General features: G+C 37.6%; 1 protein-coding gene across 1 annotated transcript in view; it reads right to left on the bottom strand.

The window, feature by feature from the left end:
• The window catches only part of URI1 (URI1 prefoldin like chaperone), a 68,133-nt gene that overhangs the window by 19,457 nt on the left and 26,021 nt on the right, over window positions 1-22,655 (bottom strand). The window contains exons 2-4 of the mRNA XM_072980793.2: window positions 19,019-19,053; window positions 15,912-15,990; window positions 12,858-12,993 (exon numbers count right to left, since the gene is read on the bottom strand). Coding sequence (XP_072836894.1) covers window positions 12,858-12,993; window positions 15,912-15,990; window positions 19,019-19,053 — 250 coding nt within the window. The remainder of the gene's footprint in view (window positions 1-12,857; window positions 12,994-15,911; window positions 15,991-19,018; window positions 19,054-22,655) is intronic.

Raw genomic sequence — 22,655 nt, 5'->3', positions numbered from 1 at the left:
AACTATTAGTTCTATCTATCTTGATGAATAAAAATAGGTCTTACAGAATTAATTATATAAGATCTTATGATTCAGTAGGTATTAACTGCCTTATCCAAAACTTTTCTGCTAATCATATATTTCCTAGGAATTTCTTCAGCTTGTGGACAAAGAAATTGTAATTCTATATTGTGGTACCCTGGTAATCTTACTGGGCCACAACTGCTTTGTAAAAAATATAATGTAACAACAGAAACCAGTACTGTATTGTGGTATTTTAAACTTGAAACACACCTGTTATTCCAAACAACTTTCATGCACATACAAATCTGTGAAAGATAACAGTTATTACATATTAGGCAGGTTTATGTGAGTAGATGATGATCCTTAGGGTCCCTTCCATCTCTGCAGTCCTAAGATGATGATGATGATCTTATGGCTGCACCACTGTTAACTGTGACTGGAAGTGACAATGCAGAGAGGTTCATGCAGAATTCCTCTCTAGCCATCCCTAGAAATCCCTAAAGAGTTTCCTGGTGTTCTCCCACTGAAATACTAACCAAGCCTAACACTATTTAGCTTTAAAAGTCAAATAAAACTGGATGTTGGAAAGGTGGAGAAAATCACATCTTCCAAGGCTTTACCTCATACATAATATAAATTATACACAATGCAGAAAGCTTTCCAATCTCCTCTCTAAAGTGGTGCAATCCAGAACACCAGATCTACTACCTCATTCTGTGTAATATATTACATATTAAAGTCAAATTGGAACCGGATGTGCTAATATAAGATCTTGCAGCATATATAAAAAACCTCAACCCCCCTCCATTTCTAGTTAGGGGTGTAATACACAGTGGCCCCTCTACTTACGGAATTAATCCGTATTGGAACGGGGGCTGCAGGTCAAAAAGTCTGTAGGTCGAGTCTCCATTGACCTACAATGCATTGAAAACCGATTAATGCCGTAACCAACCATTTTTGTTTCATTTTGGTTTTTTTCTGGTCTGTAGGTCGATTCTCCGGCTGCAAGTCGAACCTAAATTTTGCGGCCAGAAAAGTCTGTAACTCGAAAAGTCTGTAAGTCAAGCCATCTGTAAGTTGAGGGTCCAATGTATAGTATACGGGGTAGCAAGTGTTACTGCATTCACCCACTTGGTTTTTCTTGAGGTTGTTTATATATGCTGCAAGATTTTATACTAGCACATCTCCATCAGGCCCTTGCCTGAGCAACTTTTTGCCTTTTGCCGCAGCTAATAGCTCTGTAAAACAAGTGAGAATTAAGACTAGACAAATGTGGAAGTTGAAACATTTCACTACTCAGTCTCAGCTTCTTCAGTCTGAGGAGAGTTGGTAGGAGACCCCTGATCTATCCTCCATGTTGGTTTCACTTCTCCCTGGTCTGAATAGACTCGTTAGATGGACAAAGGACTGGGGGGTGAGGGACTTCTGCAGTCCTTCTCCACCCATTGTCATGGGTCCTTAATGGTTAACAGTGGTCTTTCAAATGTATGTGGTCCTAATCTTTCTGGGGACAGATGAAAGGGCAGCATGATAAATAGGAGACAGATTGTATCTAAGGTCTCCCCCGCCCCACCGTTGAATGAGGGATTTTCTATTTGCTCAAACTGAAGAAGCTACTTAGATGAATAGCAAAACTTTGACCTAACAAGAAAGAAGTCCAGTTGCCATGACTCAACTTCCAGATAATCACACCTGGATGACTGAGAATTTTTACAGATATATTACAAGATAAATAGTTAAACAACCAGTTTCCCCAGTACAGTGGTGCCTCGCAAGACAAATGGTTTTGGCAATGGGGTTGCTGACTCACAAGACAAATGTGCCTATAGCCGTGCTTCGCAAGACGAATGTTTTCCGTTTTTTGTTCCTGCCTCATGTTTGCTAATTTTTAAATGTTTTTTATGATGTTTAAAAAGTTAGTTTTTTGATTGAAATTTTTGAAATCACCTGCACAGTATTTATGACTTTAAAGAGCACGTAATAAACCCTTTGTAAACCAAATTTGACTTTGTTCTGACTTGTTGTTTTTTTTTGCCCATAGGAACGCATTAATTATATTTCAATGTATTCCTATGGGAAAACGTGTTTCGCAAGATGAATTTTTCGCAAGACAACATTAACTGCGGAATAACAACAACAACAACAACAACAACAACAACAACAACAACAACAACAACAACAACAGAAAATGTTATTCATTATAAACCTCCCCACAGGAGTCAACAGTAGGCACTTACGCTGCATGTTTAAGATACTTTATAGTTTATTCAAAAATGCAAGCATCCGATTAAAATAATGTATGTCACTTAATAAATTGAAAACAATTCTTAGCGGGTGGGATGTTAACAGAAATTGTTAGTTAGCACAAACTACTACCACCATTCTCATGAGAAGAGAAGACTCCCTGGAATCCTGATGTTGGGATAGTGTGAAGGCAAGAGGAGAAGGGGAAGAAATGGTTGGACAGTGTCATCGAAGCGACCAACATGAATTTGACACAACTCCGGGGGGCAGTGGAAGACAGGAGAGCCTGGCATGCTCTGGTCCATGGGGTCACGAAGAGTCAGACACGACTTAACAACTAAATAACAACAACAACTAACACCATATCGGGTGACTGATACTGATGGGCACAACTAATTATCAGATCTTTTGATTAGTCTGCTATTAATGGAGAAATCTTCACGGATGTGAAACATGGCCTGTTCCAAGCCATCACTGTACCATCCATATAAACTTTATTAATATTAGGCATCATGGACCTGTATTTTATAAACAGCTTTAGGAATTCCTTACATGTCTACTCAGAAGTAAAACCCAAGAGTTCAAATGGGATCTACTTCTAGGGAAGTGTGCAGCCCTAATTTTAATTTTTTCCCCCATCAGTGATTAGGATAAATATCACATAGTATCACAAATTCTCATATACAATTGGAATATTAAGAGTAAACTGTCTTTAATCATTGGTGTAATGCATAAAATATAACTCATCACACACTTAATCAAGGCACAGATGTACGGTGTAAAAGCATGCTAATGCAGCTTTTGGCTGGAGATGTAGTTGTGGTCTTTCTTCAGTGAGATGGAAAAATGTAATGAAAGCACTGTTTACCCTAATACATTGGAGGTGGGGGGCAACACGTTCTAGAGGTAGTAAGTCATCAGCAAGAGCTGTTAATTTGATATGTGGGTGTTACGGCACTGTAAAGACGTTTCCTTTAATGCAACTTGTTATTTTCTTGCTTTTAAGGGATTGTGTAGGAGGATTTGGCACCAGAGTGACTATATCTGGATTTTAACAAAGTTTTGTTGGGGGTCTTCAGTATAATTTGAGGAATATTAAAAGCATACTTATAATTAGATGCCAAGTAAAAAATGTGAGTTAGAAGTATGTTTCCTAAGTCTGAAATAATAATTCCCAACACCCTTCTGTTCTCATCAAGCATTATATAAGAGCTTCTTCCTCTGATGTGATGCCAAAGTATCATTTTTGGCACATTATTTACATAGGCTGCAAGGAGAAGGATTCCCTAATGCAGAAAAAATTCTATATTTTGGGAACCAATTTTAAAGGATGATAACAACTGTAACTGGAGTTCTTGTTTTGGTAATTTAAAGTAGTTTTGTTCAAAAGACAGCCTTCTTGCATTTGCCAAAGTACACATCAAAATTTTGCCATTTGACATGATTCTATGCGGTTAAAACCTCTAGTTTATGGATGTTGGATGTGGTACTTCTGTGCCCATTATCTGAAAAGCCAGGAATTGGCCTAATATTGTGGCCCAATATTGTACTCATGTTGATAGTGGCAAAAAGCATGCAAAGCTTTGCATAATAAAGGGCAGCCTGAATGTTGACAACTCCAATATCAGCAATCAAGATGGTCTGCAGGATACCCTCTTAGGCTCACTACCATTCACAAAGTGACAGCAAACAAGAGAAAATCCCAGAAGCTGACTCCTTTTTTTCATAAGTTAAGAGAGCCATTTCATTTGTCCTGACTGAAATGGTTGTTGTGGGTTTTTCGGGCTCTTTGGCCGTGTTCTGAAGGTTGTTCTTCCTAACGTTTCACCAGTCTCTGTGGCCGGCATCTTCAGAGGACAGCACTGTGAAGATGCTGGCCACAGAGACTGGCAAAACGTTAGGAAGAACAACCTTGAGAACACGGCCAAAGAGCCCGAAAAACCCACAACAACCATTAGATCCTGGCTGTAAAAGCCTTCGCGAATAACACGCAATGGTCATAAGTTGAAGCACCATTTCCCACTGAAATGTATTGGAATGCAATTCATCCGTTCTAGCCAAAAAAACAAAACAAAACAAAAAACCACACAGCAAGCGCCATCGGAAGGCACTGGGGCTTTAAAAAAACCCACAAAAGCAAAAAAATAAACAACACAGCAAGCCCCATGGGAAGGCGCTGGGGCTGAAAAAATAAGCGCACCAAAACACACACACACACACAAAAATCACAGCACAGAAAGATAACTCCCCCAGCCCAAACCCACCCTGCAAAACCTTGTAAATGTACTTACTCAGAACTAGAAAGCAGCACCAGGCAGTCCGAAGCCTCTTTGCAAACACACACACACTAACCTTTGGGGCGAGGGAGCTACAAAGAAGCTCTTTGCTGACCAACGGTTAGCCCTCTAATTTGAATTCCCCACCTTTTCCCCCTGCTTCTTTTGATTGCAACTCGAAGCTCCGGCTGCAATTTGAAGCAAAATTTTGCAGCTCGAGCTGGTTGCAACTCGAAATGATCGTATGTCAGGACGGTTGTAAGTCGAGGCATCACTGTATTGAGCTGTGCCCTTTTTGGTTTTTGAACTGCAACCAGCCTGAATAAAAATCAATATTTTTTTAATAATAAAGATTTAAATCATGACTTGAATCACAAAAATTGATTTTTAAAATTTACATTGTCAAAAATCCATTTTTGAACATTTAAATTGTAATTTAAATCAGTTTTATTTAAATCAAATCTATCCCGAATGCAAAGTCCAGAATTATCCAAGAACTTAGAATATACCAGATGGGTGGGATATATATATATATATATATATATAGATATATTCCCCAGCAGAAGTGGGAATTGTAGCTCACAAGCACAAATTTGCAGGTTTCTAGATTTCTCCCCACCACTACAACTGTTCCGGTTATTTACATCTGATATTTTCATTTTCTCTCACTCTCCTCCTTCAGAAACCATGTTTCCTGGGAGTCATAGTTCTTCCGGAGGCAGCCTCTGGCTCTGCCCAATGGACAATGAGACTACAACTTACAGAATGCTCTGCACACAGGAAGGTCTGGCCCACTTTCAATCACATGATGATGGGTGTGGTAGACTAACCAGGCAAAGAGGAGAACGGAGGGTTTTTAAAAATCTCTTTAACAAAACTTTGTTTTAAACATTTTCAATTACATGTGGCACCAAACAAATATGAATCTTCCTGGTACAGGAAAGATTGTTTAAATATAACACAAAAGTCCTCCGCCCAGATGCAAAATCCTCAGAATCTGTGTCTCTTTGTAAAACATGCAGGTGATGTATAAGCTTCTCGAAAGTAGCCATATGCAGGGCTTTTTGTAATTATGTTTCCGTGGTGACAGTGCTATTATTTTCTCTTGCTTTTGGCTTATGTGATTACTATAACACTTAACTAGAAAAACAATATTTAAAAAAAAACAGTATACAAACTCCATCACAACTGTAGCCCTTAACAGTGCAAGCAGAAGGGAGGCAAAAGGAGTCGGGATCACTCCCACACTACCACCCTTCTCTCTGTATCATCAGTAATATCATCTGGACATGGCCAACATTGGTCCTAAAGGAGTGACACGGGCAATCACACAAACTAAATGCAAAATAAAATAATGTGAGTAGAAGAAAACCTGCTGGCCAAAAATAAATAAATAGATGAATAAAAAGAATAAAAGAATGTATCGCAAAAGATCCATTCACAATTAGTTTTAACATGATGAAGTTAATAAAATACCAAATTGAACACTGAGAAATGCAGCACAAATAGTGGGACAGGTAGTACTTGTCTGCTTGCTCCCTCAGATGAGAAACAGGAAGGAAAGGAGGGAGGGAAACTATGCATGATTTGTCTATTGAAATCCAAGAATGACATTAAGCTGGGGGAATAGCTGCCATGACAGCTCAGTATTATCATTGGTATACCAATGGCTGTTGTTCTTATGTGCTGTCAAAATAGGAGGGAAAATCTGATGCGGATAAAATTTGTTTTATGTTATCTGTAGAGGTGCCTGACATCCTGGAAAGAATTGTAGATTTCATCAGCTCAATTATGAGAAATTGAAGCCTCACTTTCAATTAAATGTTTTTTTTGGGGGGGGGGTTGATCTTCTGGTTTCCTCCCTCCTGGATTTTGTATGTGTGGGGTATTTAATGAACCAGTTTGGTTATATTTTATTCTCTTTATCCCAATAAAGGTTTTGTCTTGTCTTGTCTAGTGTAGTCCCTCTGGAATCAAGGGATAGAAAACCCAAACTCATTCACAAAAAACATCTCAATTTCTTCATTGTCAACATTAGAGTTATGCAGTTCTTTTGCCTTCTTAATGTTCACCTGCCGTCCTGCTTTTGTGCTTTCTTTTTTCTCTTTCATCTTAGGTGAATCTAATCATAAAGCTAGAAAAAGCCACAATGGCATGAATAGCAGACCACTTCACATCATCATTGCAATTACTGCTTTTCATGACAGATAATCAACACTCAAATATCATCTGTATATGACAAGACTGTGAAAACTCCAGGGTTTAGAGGCTATTTCTCAAGTCCTATGACATCTGGGGGACACACTAGCCTCTGCAAAATGAAATAGGAAATTATCCAAAAGTCACTTCAAGTGTACAACAATTATAGGCACACATACAGCCACTCGGCTTCAAGAAAATTCAGAATTTTTGCAAAAATACTCAGTGCTCACACATACTCCTGAGAACAGTGGCTGAAACTCTCTATTTGCTGGCTAACAATGGACTTGTTACACATTTTCTTACACTAAGCCACAGTTAAGCCAAGTGGCAGGCAGGGGAGATTCCCCATAACTTGGGGTAACATCCTAATGGGAAAAATGTGCATACAAGGACAACTGCACTAGTGATTTTCCCTTTAGTTTGCCATCCATCAAGAAATTACATTCATTGTTGTTTCTTGTGCCAGTGGGTGGGGGGAGTGCAACTGATGGCCGGTGGACTTGCTTTTCTGATCCTCCTTGAATGATCCTGTAGAGCAACAGGATTCTGACCAGAGAGTTTAGTGTCTTACTGTGCTAAATAACCAGCGAAGCTCGTCTCTGTTGAACAAGCAATTAGCCAATCTCCCCTTGGCCCTTTAAAAAAAAACTCCAAAAAGGCATTACTCTTGAAAATGTGATTAAGTAATTTAGTTAGGACCAAAAGTTCAAATAAGTCAAGGTTATTAAAGGGAAAATAAAACAGGATGACACAAAGCAGTGGGTATGCACAATAATAATAATAATAATAATAATAATAATAATAATAATAATAATAATAATAATAATAATAATAATAATAATAATAATAATAATAATAATAATAATAATAATAATAATAATAATAATAATAATAATAATAATAATAATAATAATAATAATAAAAAAAAACTATAGACTGAGTTAACAGATGATTTGAATCTATACCTAGCAAACCATTAGATTAAAAAAAAACCAAGCGATCCTCTGAGACACCAGTATACAAAGAAGCTGAAGGTGCTGATCAACGATGGACTGACAAATTATAAAGGACTAAATGCCAGTTTCTTTCTGCTCTTTAAATCAACATGCTCATATCTGACAACTAAAAGACAATTGGCCTGTGAACAGAGATCCATGTAGACAAGAAATGCTGAAAAAAAAGCCAGTGCTGGTTTTTCTTTAAAGAGACAACTGGCAAAAATGTGGCCAATCCCTTCCTGTCAAACAACCCTTTGGATTTTAAAAGGGGATAATGGTTAAGACATGATCTGGAGATCCGCCCAAAATTATCTATATTGAGGTTCAGACACTATATGGAAGATTTAAAGTGTTTGGCTTGTCTGGTTCAATTAGGGACTGTGCCAGTGATGACACCCAGACATGAAGGAGCCAATTAGCTCACAACAATTAGGATACACTCCCATCATATCCCCTGCAACTCCACACACAAGCGTACAGAAAGGCTACATGACAGCACTATCACTGCGAGAATTCCAGGAACATAGAAAGCAATAGCCATAATACTGTCAAGTCCCAAGAAATCCTTGTAGAGTGGGATTATGCTCCCCTTATGCTCTTCCCAACCACTGTTCTAAAGCACAACATACAAACAGGACAAGCAGTGCACAATATAGCGCCCAGAACTCTCTGGGCAGAACACTCTGATGGGACGAGAACTCAACATCTAAACAGGAATTGGAAAGACTCATTTGCAAAGCAGCCAAGAGACAGCTCATGATCAGATATGAGGAAGGACCACTCTTATTACAGACCACCCTCTTGGAGTACTGAGGCCAGATTTTCCTATCATTCATCACTCTTTAGTTCAGAAGAAATAACATACCTTGCAAAATCTTATTTTTCTTACTATTTGTATTTATTAATTGCCACTCAGAGCACTTAGGAAAAATATAATGGTTAAAAACAAAATTACAACACAAGATAAACAATACGTTACCCACATTAAAATCTAGTATCCGTAGAGAAAATAAAGCATGGTACCACAACAATTAAGTCATTATACCATATAAAGACAGCTGGGAACAAACTCAGGATTAAAGGTAATAAAATAATCAAATGTGTAAAAAAAAAAAGACAGAATCGGGGAGGGAGATCCTGCAAGGGGAAGACACCTGTGAGGTTGCTAAATGTTTGCCTCAAAAGGGCCCCTTTGTCTTGGACACTAAATCGACAGACAGCAGCCTAGCAGGTGCAGTGTACCTGAACAACAGCTACTCTGTGTTGGGAACATCTTTCACTATTGCATAATAGTACAGAAGTCTGCCTGAAGCAAATAGAATAACTAACACATGACAGAATAAGCAAGAACATGGTGGTCAATGCTGCTGGCCATTAGAAACAAAACCCAGGATCGCTTCTCTCCCTGCGGAACAGCAGCGTGGGGAGACACAGAAGGTGAACAGCAATCGTCAGCCCTGGAATGTATTCTACACATGGATGCAGAGTAGATGATTGTGAGGGAATGATGCTGCCTGAACACTCTGCCAAAGACTGCAATGAAAAAGCAAGCTGTTTCTTTTGCAACTAAAGAGGAACACTGTGTAAACAGTAGCAGCTTATTCAGATCCATGTATCCACTTATGATGTTATATGGTGGGGGAAATAATCCCCCCCCCAAACCTAGGGCCTTTATCACCTTACCTGCAGTGGCTTTAACCCTGCATCACCTTGATTAAACCTGTTCTTTGTTACAGCATTTATTACGATCAAAAATGTTTAACCTTAGTTTACCTAATTGATTCAGGAAGTCTTCACTTGGAAAACTACTTCCTAGTTTTTGACCGTCACCCACCTGGAAACCAGGAAGTACTTATTCTCAGTAAAGACTTCCTGAATCAATCAAGTAAAGGGGGAAAGATGCAGTTCTGGATAAAAATAAAGCTGTAAGATCAGTAAATCACTAACTTCTTTGCTTTCAACTGCATTTATTGTATTATAATTTTATCCTCCCTTCACTTCATGATTTTTGATTTTCACCCCTATGTATTCATGTCGCTATTTACTATTTTGTTACTCTGTTGTTTTTTGTTATTTGTTGTAAATGACCCAAAGTGGCCTTGGCTTGCCAGATGGGCGGTATATAGATCAAATAAATAAATAAATAAATAAATAAATAAATAAATAAATAAATAAATAAATAAATAAATAAATAAATAAATAAATAAATAAATAAATAAATAAATAAACAAACAAACAAACAAACAAACAAACAACGTGCTACAGGATTAAAATTGCTGCAATTTTATTTATTTTTTATTTAATTTATACCCCAACCATCTAGAAAGTCTACTCTGGGCGGCTATCAACCCAATCATAAAAACAATTAACAGTATGAAATAAAACAACAACATAATATGATTCAAGATGGCAAAATAAAGTTAAGTAATGACAGGAGGGAACGCCTGCCTAAAGAGCCGGGTTTTAAGTTTGCAAATGAAAGAGTACATTTTTTTTTTCAGTAAAGTACTGTGCTGGTGCTTCCTTTTTGGCAGTTTTTTTCTCTGAACTCTTTTTAATTAATCTTCTGCAGTGGGTGAGCCTCAGACTCTCAGCCAAACCCAAATCTGGTCTTCAGCCCAACCATCACACCCCTATTGTAAGTTAAGGGCTTGACTAGCATTAGCAATGGTCCTGAGAGAATCATCTTGCACACATGCTCTTTGGTGGCTAAAGCAAGTCACTCCTCTCAGGCTCACTGCGACTGCAGCGACAAAGGGCGCATCCTCGGATTGAGATGAAAGGAGAGACAGAGCCGAGTGTCATTTGCATACTGGTGACACCAAAACCCAAAACTCTGGACATCCTCTACCAGTGGTTTCATGTAGATGTTAAACAGCATAGGGGTCAAAACAGAAGCCTGAGGATGCCACAGGTCAACAGGTAGGGTGTCGAACAGGACTCACTTAGCAATGCTTTCTGAATTCTCCCTTCCAGGACGGACTGGAGACACTGTAGAACAGTGAGAGATGGGCCAGACACACTCCCACTGTCCAGTTCCTGGCATAAGTCATCCACCAAGGCAACCAAAGACGTTGCAAAAGGGAAAGCTCTTTTAGGTTAATTCATTTCAGGTTTCTTCATTCATGTTTTTGGCACTGGAAAAAGACCAAGAGCCCTTAAGTACCCCCAAAAAGTACTGCAAAAAAGTAGAGTAAGGCAATGAGAACTGCTCCATTCTAAAAAGCAAAGTGTGCTGGTTATATACCGCCCCATAGTACAAGAAAAATAAAAATCATCACCAAACCTATGCAGGCACTAATTTATATTCTTATATTTACACAGCTGAGCGGCACGCTGGAAGTCATCAAGTCCATGCCTTGGCATATACAGTGGTGCCCAGCTAGATGATGACCCCGCTGTACGACGAATCCGCAGGACGGTGATGATGTTTCCTATAGGGGACTTTCACTTGACATCGATTAGGTCCTTGCTTCGCAAACCGTTTGTTCGCAAAACGACGATTTTTCTGGTTCCGCAAAATGGCTTCCGTTCGCAAAACAGATGGCTTCCCTTCGCAAAATGGGTGTTTTCCGGACAGAAGCTTCGCAAGACAGCGATTTAAAACAGCTGATCGGCGGTTCTCTACGGGCGATTTTCGCTGGATGACGAGGTATTTTCCCCATTGGAACACATTAACGGTTTTCAATGCATTCCAATGGGGATTTTTTTTGCATGACGACGATTTCGCTGTACAGCGATTTTCCTGGAACGGATTATTGTTGTCATGCGGGGCACCACTGTACACTTCTAAAGAAGCATAAGTCCCATCCACCCCCTACCAAAAATACACCTTTGACAGAATAAATTGACAGTAATGTAAACAAAAAGAATTAAAAAAAATAAAAGTGGGGAAGTACCACACCCACCCCCACACAGGGAAAAAAATAGCAAAATAAAATACACACACAGCCCCTCTCTTAATATCCAAGAAAAGCAAGCAAATAGAGGCCAAATATATAATCCAAGCCCCTTCCAAACCAAAACACTAGATTTAGGACGACGTATTCCGACCACCACTTGATGCCTTCTCTCTCTTGCAAAAATAATCCAAAGAAAGAGGGCAAACTGCTGCCCAAAATCTAGGGGAAACCCTCAAATGTAAAGGATTCAAGATGAAGGCACAAAGGCACACAGCACCATCCAATATGGAAAGTGCTCAGAATTCACACACCACAAGAAATATGTGAAAGAAATGTTAGTTCCAGCCAGTTGAGTCCCTTTAAATTATGTATTCAAAATTCCTGGTTCTCTTCTGATTATCTGCTGACAGCAGCCCTTGCGATATTACTGGATGAAATATTTCCTGGGCATCTGACAGACAAACAGTGCAAGAAGAGTTACACAAAAGAGGGAACACCAAAATCACAAAACATTGGTGCAACCCTCTTTTGTCAATATCAATCATTTGGGCTTCAGAGATTCTCTTTCAAGAATCAACAAAATAATACACAAATGAAAAGAGCCTCTTTCTTGTTTTGGGTCTTTTGCTCCAACATGAAAAACACATCCCTAACAAGGACCAAACTAGGGTTGAGAAAAACAAACATGTGTCTTTATTACTGTTTTCTTTATTACTTCCATCCTCTGTCTTCCCTTAAAGTGAAAAAACAAGACGCCCTGCAAAAAGTTAAAACAATCTAGCTAATAGAAGGGGGGGGGGACCATGAGCATTTCAAATCATTCAGAAGCAACACACCAAAAAAGTGAACAAAAACAGAGAATATAAACTCTATTTCATGATAGTTCATTTTACGCCAGCAGTCAATTTTGACTGGTGCCAATATTTGTATCAAAGACTGCCTGCTGCAATTTACGGTTGAACAGTATTACAGTACCATATGTTAATGCAATCAGTATTGCCATTTCATGAATTCATTTTGCAGTACTACATCACTAGAACATTTGGATAAATACACACATACAGAGGTTCGATTAAGAATGTAATTTACAAAAGAGAAGTTTTCATATTTTAATCTGTTGTGTTTTAACACAACAAAAAACTATTTTATTTTTATTTTCAGGTGAAAATCTGTTGAATATACCACAACTGCAAAGAGATCTTAACCAACGGTATATTTGGGGAGATACCTACGTTTTTTTCTGTGTTCCACTACAGTGCTGGCCTGCTTTGCTGAACATTTTGCAAACCAATTGTCTCCAAGAAGAACAGTGACTTCATTAGTATGAACCAGTCTTCCAGGCATGAAAGCAAGGGGACCAAAAGGTACCTGTTAAAGCAAAAGGTAAGAAATTCAGCACAAGTCCATTAGGCAAGATTAAATTAATCATCCAGTGTTGTATCCGATGCAAAAAGTTTCAGTCCTTTAGGATAAGTACGGGGGAAGGTAGGATAATATAACCATATTAATAAGTGCTCAGTATGTTTGGTATTTACATATATGAAACGGCAACTTCAGAAACTGCTGTGATATTGCAACCAGGTCACACAATCAACCAAAGGACTTGATTGTCATTATCCCACATAAATACTAACTAGGATATTGGTGAGTGCATCTCCACCTTTAATGAGTATCTAGTAGTTTTTTAATTAATCTTAGTATATGATTTTCCAGCAACACATAACTTGGGAACAAGTTCCCAAATCAAGTGCCCTCTGAAATGTACTGTCTGCTCAAAATGAATCAATTCTAGTCTTCCACATAATGTATATTCAGGCATGCTTGAAGCTACAGGAGCTACATCTGCTTAAAGAACTTTTCCAGGAGAGGAAATTGGCACCTATGTTAGTCTACCACAGCAAACACAACAGTCTAAATCCAACTGCAAGTCCCAGCTATAGTATATCAATTGCTGAACATGTCAAGATTTATGTAAATTCCACAGATTAAATGAGTCAAAACTCTAGTTGGGACTATAAACAGAATTCAAGCCAAACAGCCCCATGGGATCTTAAAATGTAACCAATTTACAATGACATGAGTTTCAATGGCCTATAGCCCAGGGTTATACAGCAACAACAGAAATTAACTAAGCAACTAGGAAAAGGTCTCAGCCCACTACAGTTACGGTACTTCCTATTTTATACAATCATGAAGAGCTCATTTTTAACTGATTTTGATGTTAGCCATGTTTCATTCCAAACTTTGTTTAATATGAATACAGGTAGAAAGTTAATACAGTGGTGCCTCGCTTAATGGGCACCCCGTTTAACGACGAAATCGCATAGCGATTAACTTTTTGCGATCGCTTTGCAATGGTCTGAATGGGTTTTTTTGCTTTGTGATTATCGGTTCCCTGTTTCACTTACCAATCATCGCAAAGCGATGATTTTTTACACAGCTGATCGGCAGTTCAAAAATGGCCGCCAGGTAAAAAAATGGCCGCCCGCTGTGTTTAGGGACGGATTCCTCACTTACCGTATGGAGGATCTTCGCTTTAAGGTGAGTTTTAAGCCCATAGGAACACATTAAACAGGTTTAATGTGTTTCTATGGGCTTTTTAAAAATCGCATAGCGACGAAATCGCTTAGCAGCGATTTTTGCTCCACCGATTATCGTCGCTATGCGAGGCACCACTATAATTTTTTTTTAAAACGAGAAAAGTCTGTTTCTTCTTCCTAGCTGAGTCTGATCACACAACTAGGAATCAATAGCAACTAAGACGCATTCACATTAGAACGATAAAATTTATTTCATCTTCACTGATTTTGGTTAGTCTTAGAAGCAGAGAATGTTATGTTTTATTACTAAAAGACAGAATACTCTAAATGCATTGAAATACAGTGGGGTCTCGACTTAATGAACGACCCTACTTGCGAACAATTCAACTTACGAACCCACCCTATAGGGAAAATAAGGACTCGACATACGAACTTCCCTCGAGTTACAAACAGGAAAAAAGTGCCCCCTCCCCTTAGAGGCTTCTGAAGGGGAAAAAAAGGTCAGAAAAAATCAGCACAACATGCTTTAAAACATGCTTTAAAACTGGCTTCGTTGAAAAAAAAGATTTAAAAAGTGCTTTGCAAACTGTTCCCTGCCCAAGGAAAAAAAAAGAAAAAATATCCCCCTCTAGTGGCAGAAGGCTGAATAGCATCTTCCCATTAGTTTCTATGGATGGAAAAGAGCAAATATAGATTAAATGGTTTTCAATGCATTCCTATGGGAAATGCAGATTCGACCTACGAACATTTCGACCTACGAACCACCTTCCAATACGGATTAAGTTCGTAAGTCGAGACCCCACTGTACAGATTGTGCAGTATAGAATAATAGATCCAAATCTTTAACATTCATTCTTGAATGTTAAATATGCATTCAAACTTTTCCCAAAACTGATTTTATACAACAAAAGATTGTACTTAGGTTTTTGCCCCTCAGGAAATATGACAACCTACTTTCTTCCACCTAGCTGTGTACAGCAGATTTAATTTCATGATTCCATGAAATACTGTAAACATCCTTCATCCAATGTATCTGGGATTGTATTAATATCTCTGTCAAAATTTGGAAATTACCATTTATTATAGATTTGAAGAAACTAGATGGGAAACAGGTTTAACATCATATATAATTAATCATTACTAACTGTAAAATCTTCAATTCATTTGCTAAGGTAAGTCATGCAAACAATAGTGAGAATTATCTTGCTTAAGTACACTGGTATAAGTGTGAATAGTTCCTAATGAACAAGTACCTGATCAATCTCCAAGTCACCTGTAAAATAACTGGCAAGTAACTAGGAATTCAACTGGGGATTCATGAATCAGTAATTATGCATTACTTCAATTTATGCCAATGTGCTTATGCAGCATAAAGATTCACTTGGATTCTTGGTGATATGTTCAAAATCTAACCACAGACAGAAGAGTAGGAGCATCTCATGGGTTACTGAGCTGCTTGTGCCTTGTTTCCCTTTTTTGGAGTGGATAATGAACTGAATTATTTCTGCAGTAAATGTTGATACTAGTCAAGGTTAGTTGAAACTAGATTTGCAAGTATTCCTCTAATAATGTCTGCAAATGTGTTGGCACAAAATAACATGGCACCAGAGTAACCTAAAAAGGGGAAGGAACATGAAAAGAGGAAATAGGAAATGCAGCACAGACCATCACAGGAGTATGGAATCTGCAAAGGATAATAATATGGTTTGCCTGCTTTTTTCCCCCACTGAATTAAACTGCACATACCATGATATCATATGAGAGTTTGTCAGGCAACGTGCTAAGTCGTTCTTGAAGAGCTTCATAGTCACTTTCCACTTTCTTCCTGTTGACAAATTTATATTAGATCATTTTAAATCCTATGTTTCAACGGATGATAAAAGAATGGTTTTAAAAATAAGTTTCTGTACAACAAAGCATATCATGATTACATATCTCGAAAAATGGCCATGCTAAGAAATGTTTCAATGGCCAGAATCTAAGTCCTTTTTACCCCATAAAAATGAGGAAAGCCACCACAATTAACTAACTCGGTGCAAGTCAGAGATTTGTCCAATGCCTAGCTGAGCAGCTGGCATATATCCAGCACCGTGTCAATTATCCACAGCAACGTCCATGGTTTTGCTTCTGCACATGGAATGAATCCACCCACTGTATTCCTGAATGCCTGTGTCTAAATCTTGTGTGAGGCAAATATAATAATTTTCCAAACATGGAAGGTGCTTTTCATAAAGCAATAAATGAGACTTTGGGACACGTTTTCTTTGTCAAGATGCATTAGGCTACATCCCTTCACTGGAAGCCCAATTTAAATCAGAATCTTGTGATTTGACCTCCCTACTGTACTATTTAAAAACTAGTTAAATAACAGTTAAAGTTTAAAATAATTTTGGAAAAAAAAGAGAATAAATAGGAAGGTAAACTCCATCACACAAGGCCTAGTTCAGTCCGCAAAGTGCCGGAGTTCAACCCACTGGAAACTTCCCATTTATCTCTCCATTTTCCCAAAGGCCCATCCCTTGTAGACAGGCAGTCTTTCCTCTGTCCTACCACTATAATATGCTGCCTGCAGAAATCTGTTGAGTCAAACGCCATGCAGGCAAATGGAGCGATCTTGCTGCCTCTTTGCCAGGACAGTAAAGGGTCTCCTAGAACTCATCAATGAGAGCAGATAATGTCCACTCCCTGGAGGTATCTCATCAATTCACAGTTCATACTCTCTGTGTTATGGAAAGAGCGCCTAAGGGCATTTTATTTGAATTAGCATTCTCATCTGTGTGAGAGAAGAAGAGTAGGAAATTGAACCAAAGCCCGGGATTCCCTAAGAATGCTCTCTGAGACTGTTTTTGCTGATCCAACTCTCACTGGACGTAAGGACACCTAATTTGTTGGGGCAAGATGAGAATGTACATTCAGATGTTCATCCACCATTACAACAGAACAAAATAACACCACTTTGTATCAAATCAGGCTATCGTTAATCTGACCCAGCACCATCTGCACTGACTGCAGTGGCTCTCCTGGGCTTCAGACACGAGACCTTCCCATTGCTAAGACCTCATCCAATCCTTTTTAGCAGAGATGATAAAAATTGAACCTAGGACCTTCTGCATGTAAAGTAGATACACTATCATTATGGTTCCTCCCTGTATGCTGCTGAAACTCCAGTAATGTGAACTGGACATACACCATCTACATCCAGATGTTTGCATCTACAATGCACTGCATCCCATTATCTGAATGAATCTTCCCACCTACTCTCTTCCTTTAATTAATACTGGGGGAAGAATCATCAGCTAAGTTGCCTCATGAATGGAACTGTATTTCATATCCCTCTCTGCCAAGATACGTAAAGCAGATCCTTTTCCCAACCCTTATGGAGGATAGGAAAAACGAGGTAATCTTCATAAGGGGTGAAAAAGTGCCCTTCTCCATTTTGTTTCATTGTTATTATAGTTGCTGTGTGAGCCTGATAGAAAATAGGTGCTGTGCTGCAGTTTGTTGACTCAAAGAGCACCAGTGGACACAAAAGTAATATCCATCTTATTGGAAATGAATGCTGCTTCTGAATTTTAAACATTAGCAAAACATATTAACTTTAAACTCTTTTCTACATATTAATACGAGGAGACATTAAGATGGCCTTGATCCTCCTCTTCCATTCTTCTTATCCACCACTTGCAGCTTATGTGCATTTAAAAGGGGAGAAGGGTTTCCAAATGAACCTCCCAAAGCAAACATTTGATAGAGACAAACTGTAAATTATTTTCTCACAGATCTTTCAGGCATGAACAAAAAGCCTCTTAAAATAAATTTAAAATATTATATGCTTGATGGTGTATAACCAAAAGTTTAATCTTTCCACTAAAAGGGGCAGTTGCTGTGATTTTGCAATAAACCTGCAGACAATAATCAAGAAGGCCCCTGTTGTTCACTCTGCAAACTCCTAGTAGACACAGCATGGATGTAGCATAATTCCAAATCTTTTAAGATCAAGTGTTGTCTCTCAATAACTCATAAAAATGTTAACCATTAAATATATCTTTTTTCCATCAAAATACCCACACGAAACATTTATTTCCTTATATTCCCAATTTGCAATAAAGAAATCAAGAGAAATCAGATATAATATTTTTAAAGGATAGCAGTCATTCTAAAGTCCCAAGTTTATCTTAGGCATGTAAGTTATGAAATATATAACTTATATTCTAAGTATATTTAAATAAGTTTATATATAAAATTATCTATTTTTATTACAGTGGAATAATTTGGAAAAAGGCCAATTTCTATCTCTCAAATAAAAAGCAAAAACAAAAAAATGCTCTGTAAATGGTCAAGTTGATTTGCTGAACTTATTACACAGATGTTTTTGCTTTCTTTTAAAATCATTTAGGTATCTATTGATAGCATACTTTACGAGTCTGTTTTATTTTCTCAAAATGGCAATAAATAAATAAATAAATAAATAAATAAATAAATAAATAAATAAATAAATAAATAAATAAATAAATAAATAAATAAATAAATAGTTTCACTTCAGGATTTACACAGTTTGAAAAGATTTCTGATGTACTTATTTTGGGTAGAAAAGCAGTGGAAATTAGTGTGTGTCTTTTTAAAGAGACATGCAGATCTTAAAAGCATGCTTATACTAGCAAATTAGAGCAGCAACACAAGAAATGCAGAGGGTGCAATTTAATAAGCAAGGGCACAATCAAAATGATGTTCCAATATATAATATTATTTGAATTTGGTTAATTTTCTAAAGAATATATGCATAGCTCTTTTCTAAAGACACACACAGGCTGTTTTCATTGATATTTTTGGCATGCAGTCAAACATTTTTCACTTACCAGTGCTGAATTTTTTCTTGGCAGCTAGTGACCACCTGTCATTAAAACAGATAACTGCTCATGAAAAAACAAGGCTAAGCACACAGCTGCAAAGTCAATGTTTCAGAAACTAGAGCAGGAGCTTTACAGATTTGGTTGCATTTTGCTATACATTTTTATTTATCAGTGCAAAGGGGCAGCGACGTTCATTCTTAAGCACAACACTTTATCACAGTGCGCTAATCCAGACTGATAACCACAGAATAAATTACACTTTCCCCAACTCATATTTTGATACAATGCACACTCCATAACAAGATGACACATGATACAAGATAAAACCTGTACTTTGCACAATCTACACATCAGTTTTTAATGTTACATCCTTTGCAGAGTAAACACAAAGCAAATATAAATTTATGCGAGGAATGAAGTTTTCTGTACTGTTTTAAAAAAATGATTAAAAGTGCTTGACTACTTTCTGCTTCTAAACAGTAACTGCACGCTACTCTGCTGCAGAAAAACTGAAATAATTATACAAAAATATGATTTTTATTATCAGTATCGGTTCAATGCCATAATAAACAAGCATATATATAAAGGAATAAACTTCTGTCAAATGACAGAATTCTGGGGAATGCAATAGTGTTTCGACTAGTGGCTTGACTTTTTTAAGCATTATGCCTCTCTGCAACTTTTTTTTACCATCATCCAAACCTCTTTACGGGTATGTACCGTATTTTTCGCTCCATAAGACGCACCTTTCCATAAGACGCACCAATTTTTAGGAGAAGAAAACAGGAAAATATAATCTGTTTCCTTCGCCCCATAAGACGCACAGACTTTCCACCCCCCTGTTTTGTGGAGGAAAAGTGCGTCTTATGGTGCGAAAAATACGGTACCTTCCAACCTGGGGACAAATTATTTAGACCAGTGGCTCCCAACATTGGGACCCCAGATGTTCTTGGACTACAAATCTCAGAAATCCTGGCCAGCAGAGGCAGTGGTGAAAACCTCTTAAACTCTCAAGAGGTTTTCACCACGGCCAGGATTTCTGAGTCCAAAAACATCTGGGGACCCAGGGCTAGGAACCACTGATTTAGACAAAGCATATTAAAATGCCATTTCCTCACCCCAATGAAAATAAAATTTATTTTCAGATATATATAAATTGTTATAGCCCAACATCCACACTGTGAAAATTTGGAAGAGATGACAATTAAAAAACACATTCTGGGGAGTTTTTCTGCATTTTACACAAAGGATAGTCAACTTGTGGCCCTCCAGATATAACTGTACTTTAATTCTCATCAGCCACAGTAATGATGAGAGTTGCAGTCCAGTATTTATAGAGGGCTACACATTTTACTCTGCTTTACATGAAAATCCTAAAATCCTAAATCCCTCATAATCACCAAAGTTTCTACCAGCACATAAAGTATGGGAGGGAAATGTAGAGAACTAACCTGCCCCATGTCTAGGAGCAGATGAGAATCAGATGCCTGATGTTTGCCAAAATAAATACAAATGTATATATATAAATTTTAGCAGTGCTTTGAGACGCAACAGAAAATTGGCAGAATTGCCAATTAATACAATTAAATTCACAAAAATGTAATAAAGAGAGGTTCAAGGTTTGTCCGTCAGTCAAAGGTGCCTGTACCATACGCAACCACTTCATATAACGATCATGTGTTTCTTTCTGATATAACAACCGTGCTTTGAATACCTGTCACATAAATTATAAACATGCTACATTTGCAGCTTTGAGGGAAGATGCAAAAACAGTTGGCTTTTTATCATGACATGACTAGCGTTATGAGTTCACTTAACATCTCTGTCTTGTCTTTTAAAAATAGCAATATATGTCTCAGAAGACAGGAGGGCCTGGCGTGCTCTGATCCATGGGGTCACGAAGAGTCAGACATGACTAAACAACAACAACAACAACAACAACATGTCTCAGAGAGAGACAGAATTGGAGAAAGTCTTAGGTTCTCTAAGTCCTCTCTAAGTCTTAGGTTCTCTAAGTCCTCTTTCCCCAAAACCTATTCCTTGAATGAAGGTTTGAACGTTTAATTAATTGGCTACCCAGCATAGGCACCCAATACTTTTCTTTGTAAGTGTTCCAATAATGAAATCCCAAGTGTTAAGCAAAAACAGGAGGATCCGAAGGCAAAATTCCTATATCAAAATAGTGGGAAACCTAAGAAAAGAAGGAAATCCAAAGCAGACAGCTTGGGGGGGGGGGGGATGTATTATTGGTGTTAAATAGGTAGGGACCCCTGCAAGCTATTTAAAGGGTTAATGTCAGATCTTGGTAATTTCCATAAATGGCAATACACAGGTTTTGTTTTGTTTTGCTAAGAGGAAAAACAAAGGGGGAGGAATTAGTCTGCCCTTTATAAACTGATATGAATTCACACTTTCATAGTATGCTATATCAACTGATTAGCTTAATAAGAAAACAAGCAGAAATGCTGCATTTTGCAGGGCTTTTGTTCAGCAATTCATACAGGTTCTCCATCTGAATGTGATTTCTTCCTTAGAAATACTTGCTTCTTAGGGACCCACAAACAAACTAATGTATGCAAGCAATTAATGGACACACTTGTCAGAAAAAAAGAGTATAGTTTCAAAGCAAGTAATGTGTCTGCGCATGCACATGCGTATGTGTCTATATATGTGTAAAAAGGGGAAGGGCAAGAAAAAGAGTAAACAAAAGTGGTATGGCAAAAGCTAACAAAATTTGACTTGCAACATTAGATTGGGTAATGTATGAATGTTACTAGGAGATCAAGGTCTTGTTGTAATACAGGAAGCTGCAGCTTTGAATCACATCTCAGACACAAACCTGCCAGGCAGCCTTTACAAAGCACTGTTGAGACATCCTGTGAACAGATTTTGGGCTCACAAACTCCTCTTCCTCACTTCCTAGCTCACAATCATTATGCAGGACAGAAACGATAGCTGTAGATCAATTTTTTTCAAAATATAGTTGGCTTCTTTTCTGTGTTTTGTGTTTAACTTTGGCAATTTAAATAAAGAACTTCTCCATCTATCCCATCATACAGAGTTTAATAACAAATATTCTAATAGTTTTATATGCAAGTATGTGCTAACTTATTTCGTATGTAGTAAACATGTATTGACACTTGGTGTATCATTTTTAAATAAAACCACAAAGATTATACAGATATTATACGCAGTTTATTGTGAAGTATTCTATAAATAAGCATCTGCTCAATTTAGTATGCATGTGTATGTGCTGATCTTGTCACTGTTTTAAAAACTTTCCAAAAATAAAAGCAACTTTTAAAATACTAAATTTATTTGAAATCTAACTTATTAACTGATTTTAAGGTATCTGACTGGCAAGGGCAAATAAATTATGGCTTTAAAAACCATGATATTAAGTAAAAAAAAAAAAATAAGGGCAGCCCCTGCTAAAAGCCTGCCACAACAGCAAAAACAGATTATCACAAACCAAACTGTTACTATATACCGCAGTTTCCAATTCTGGTTTGGCAGTAAACTGTGGTTTACAGTAGCCACTGTTCATCCAATTCACAGATTATATTAAATTATGCTTACTTTGAATCAAAACATGTGAGAATAGCAAAAATGATAAAGAATGTGGAATTAAAGTCTAAAATAA

Source organism: Pogona vitticeps, chromosome 10, assembly GCF_051106095.1.
Source record: "Pogona vitticeps strain Pit_001003342236 chromosome 10, PviZW2.1, whole genome shotgun sequence".
In the NCBI taxonomy this organism is placed as follows: domain Eukaryota; kingdom Metazoa; phylum Chordata; class Lepidosauria; order Squamata; family Agamidae; genus Pogona; species Pogona vitticeps.
Note: the sequence above shows the minus strand (reverse complement) of the source record. Positions and strands in the feature narration are given on the sequence as shown.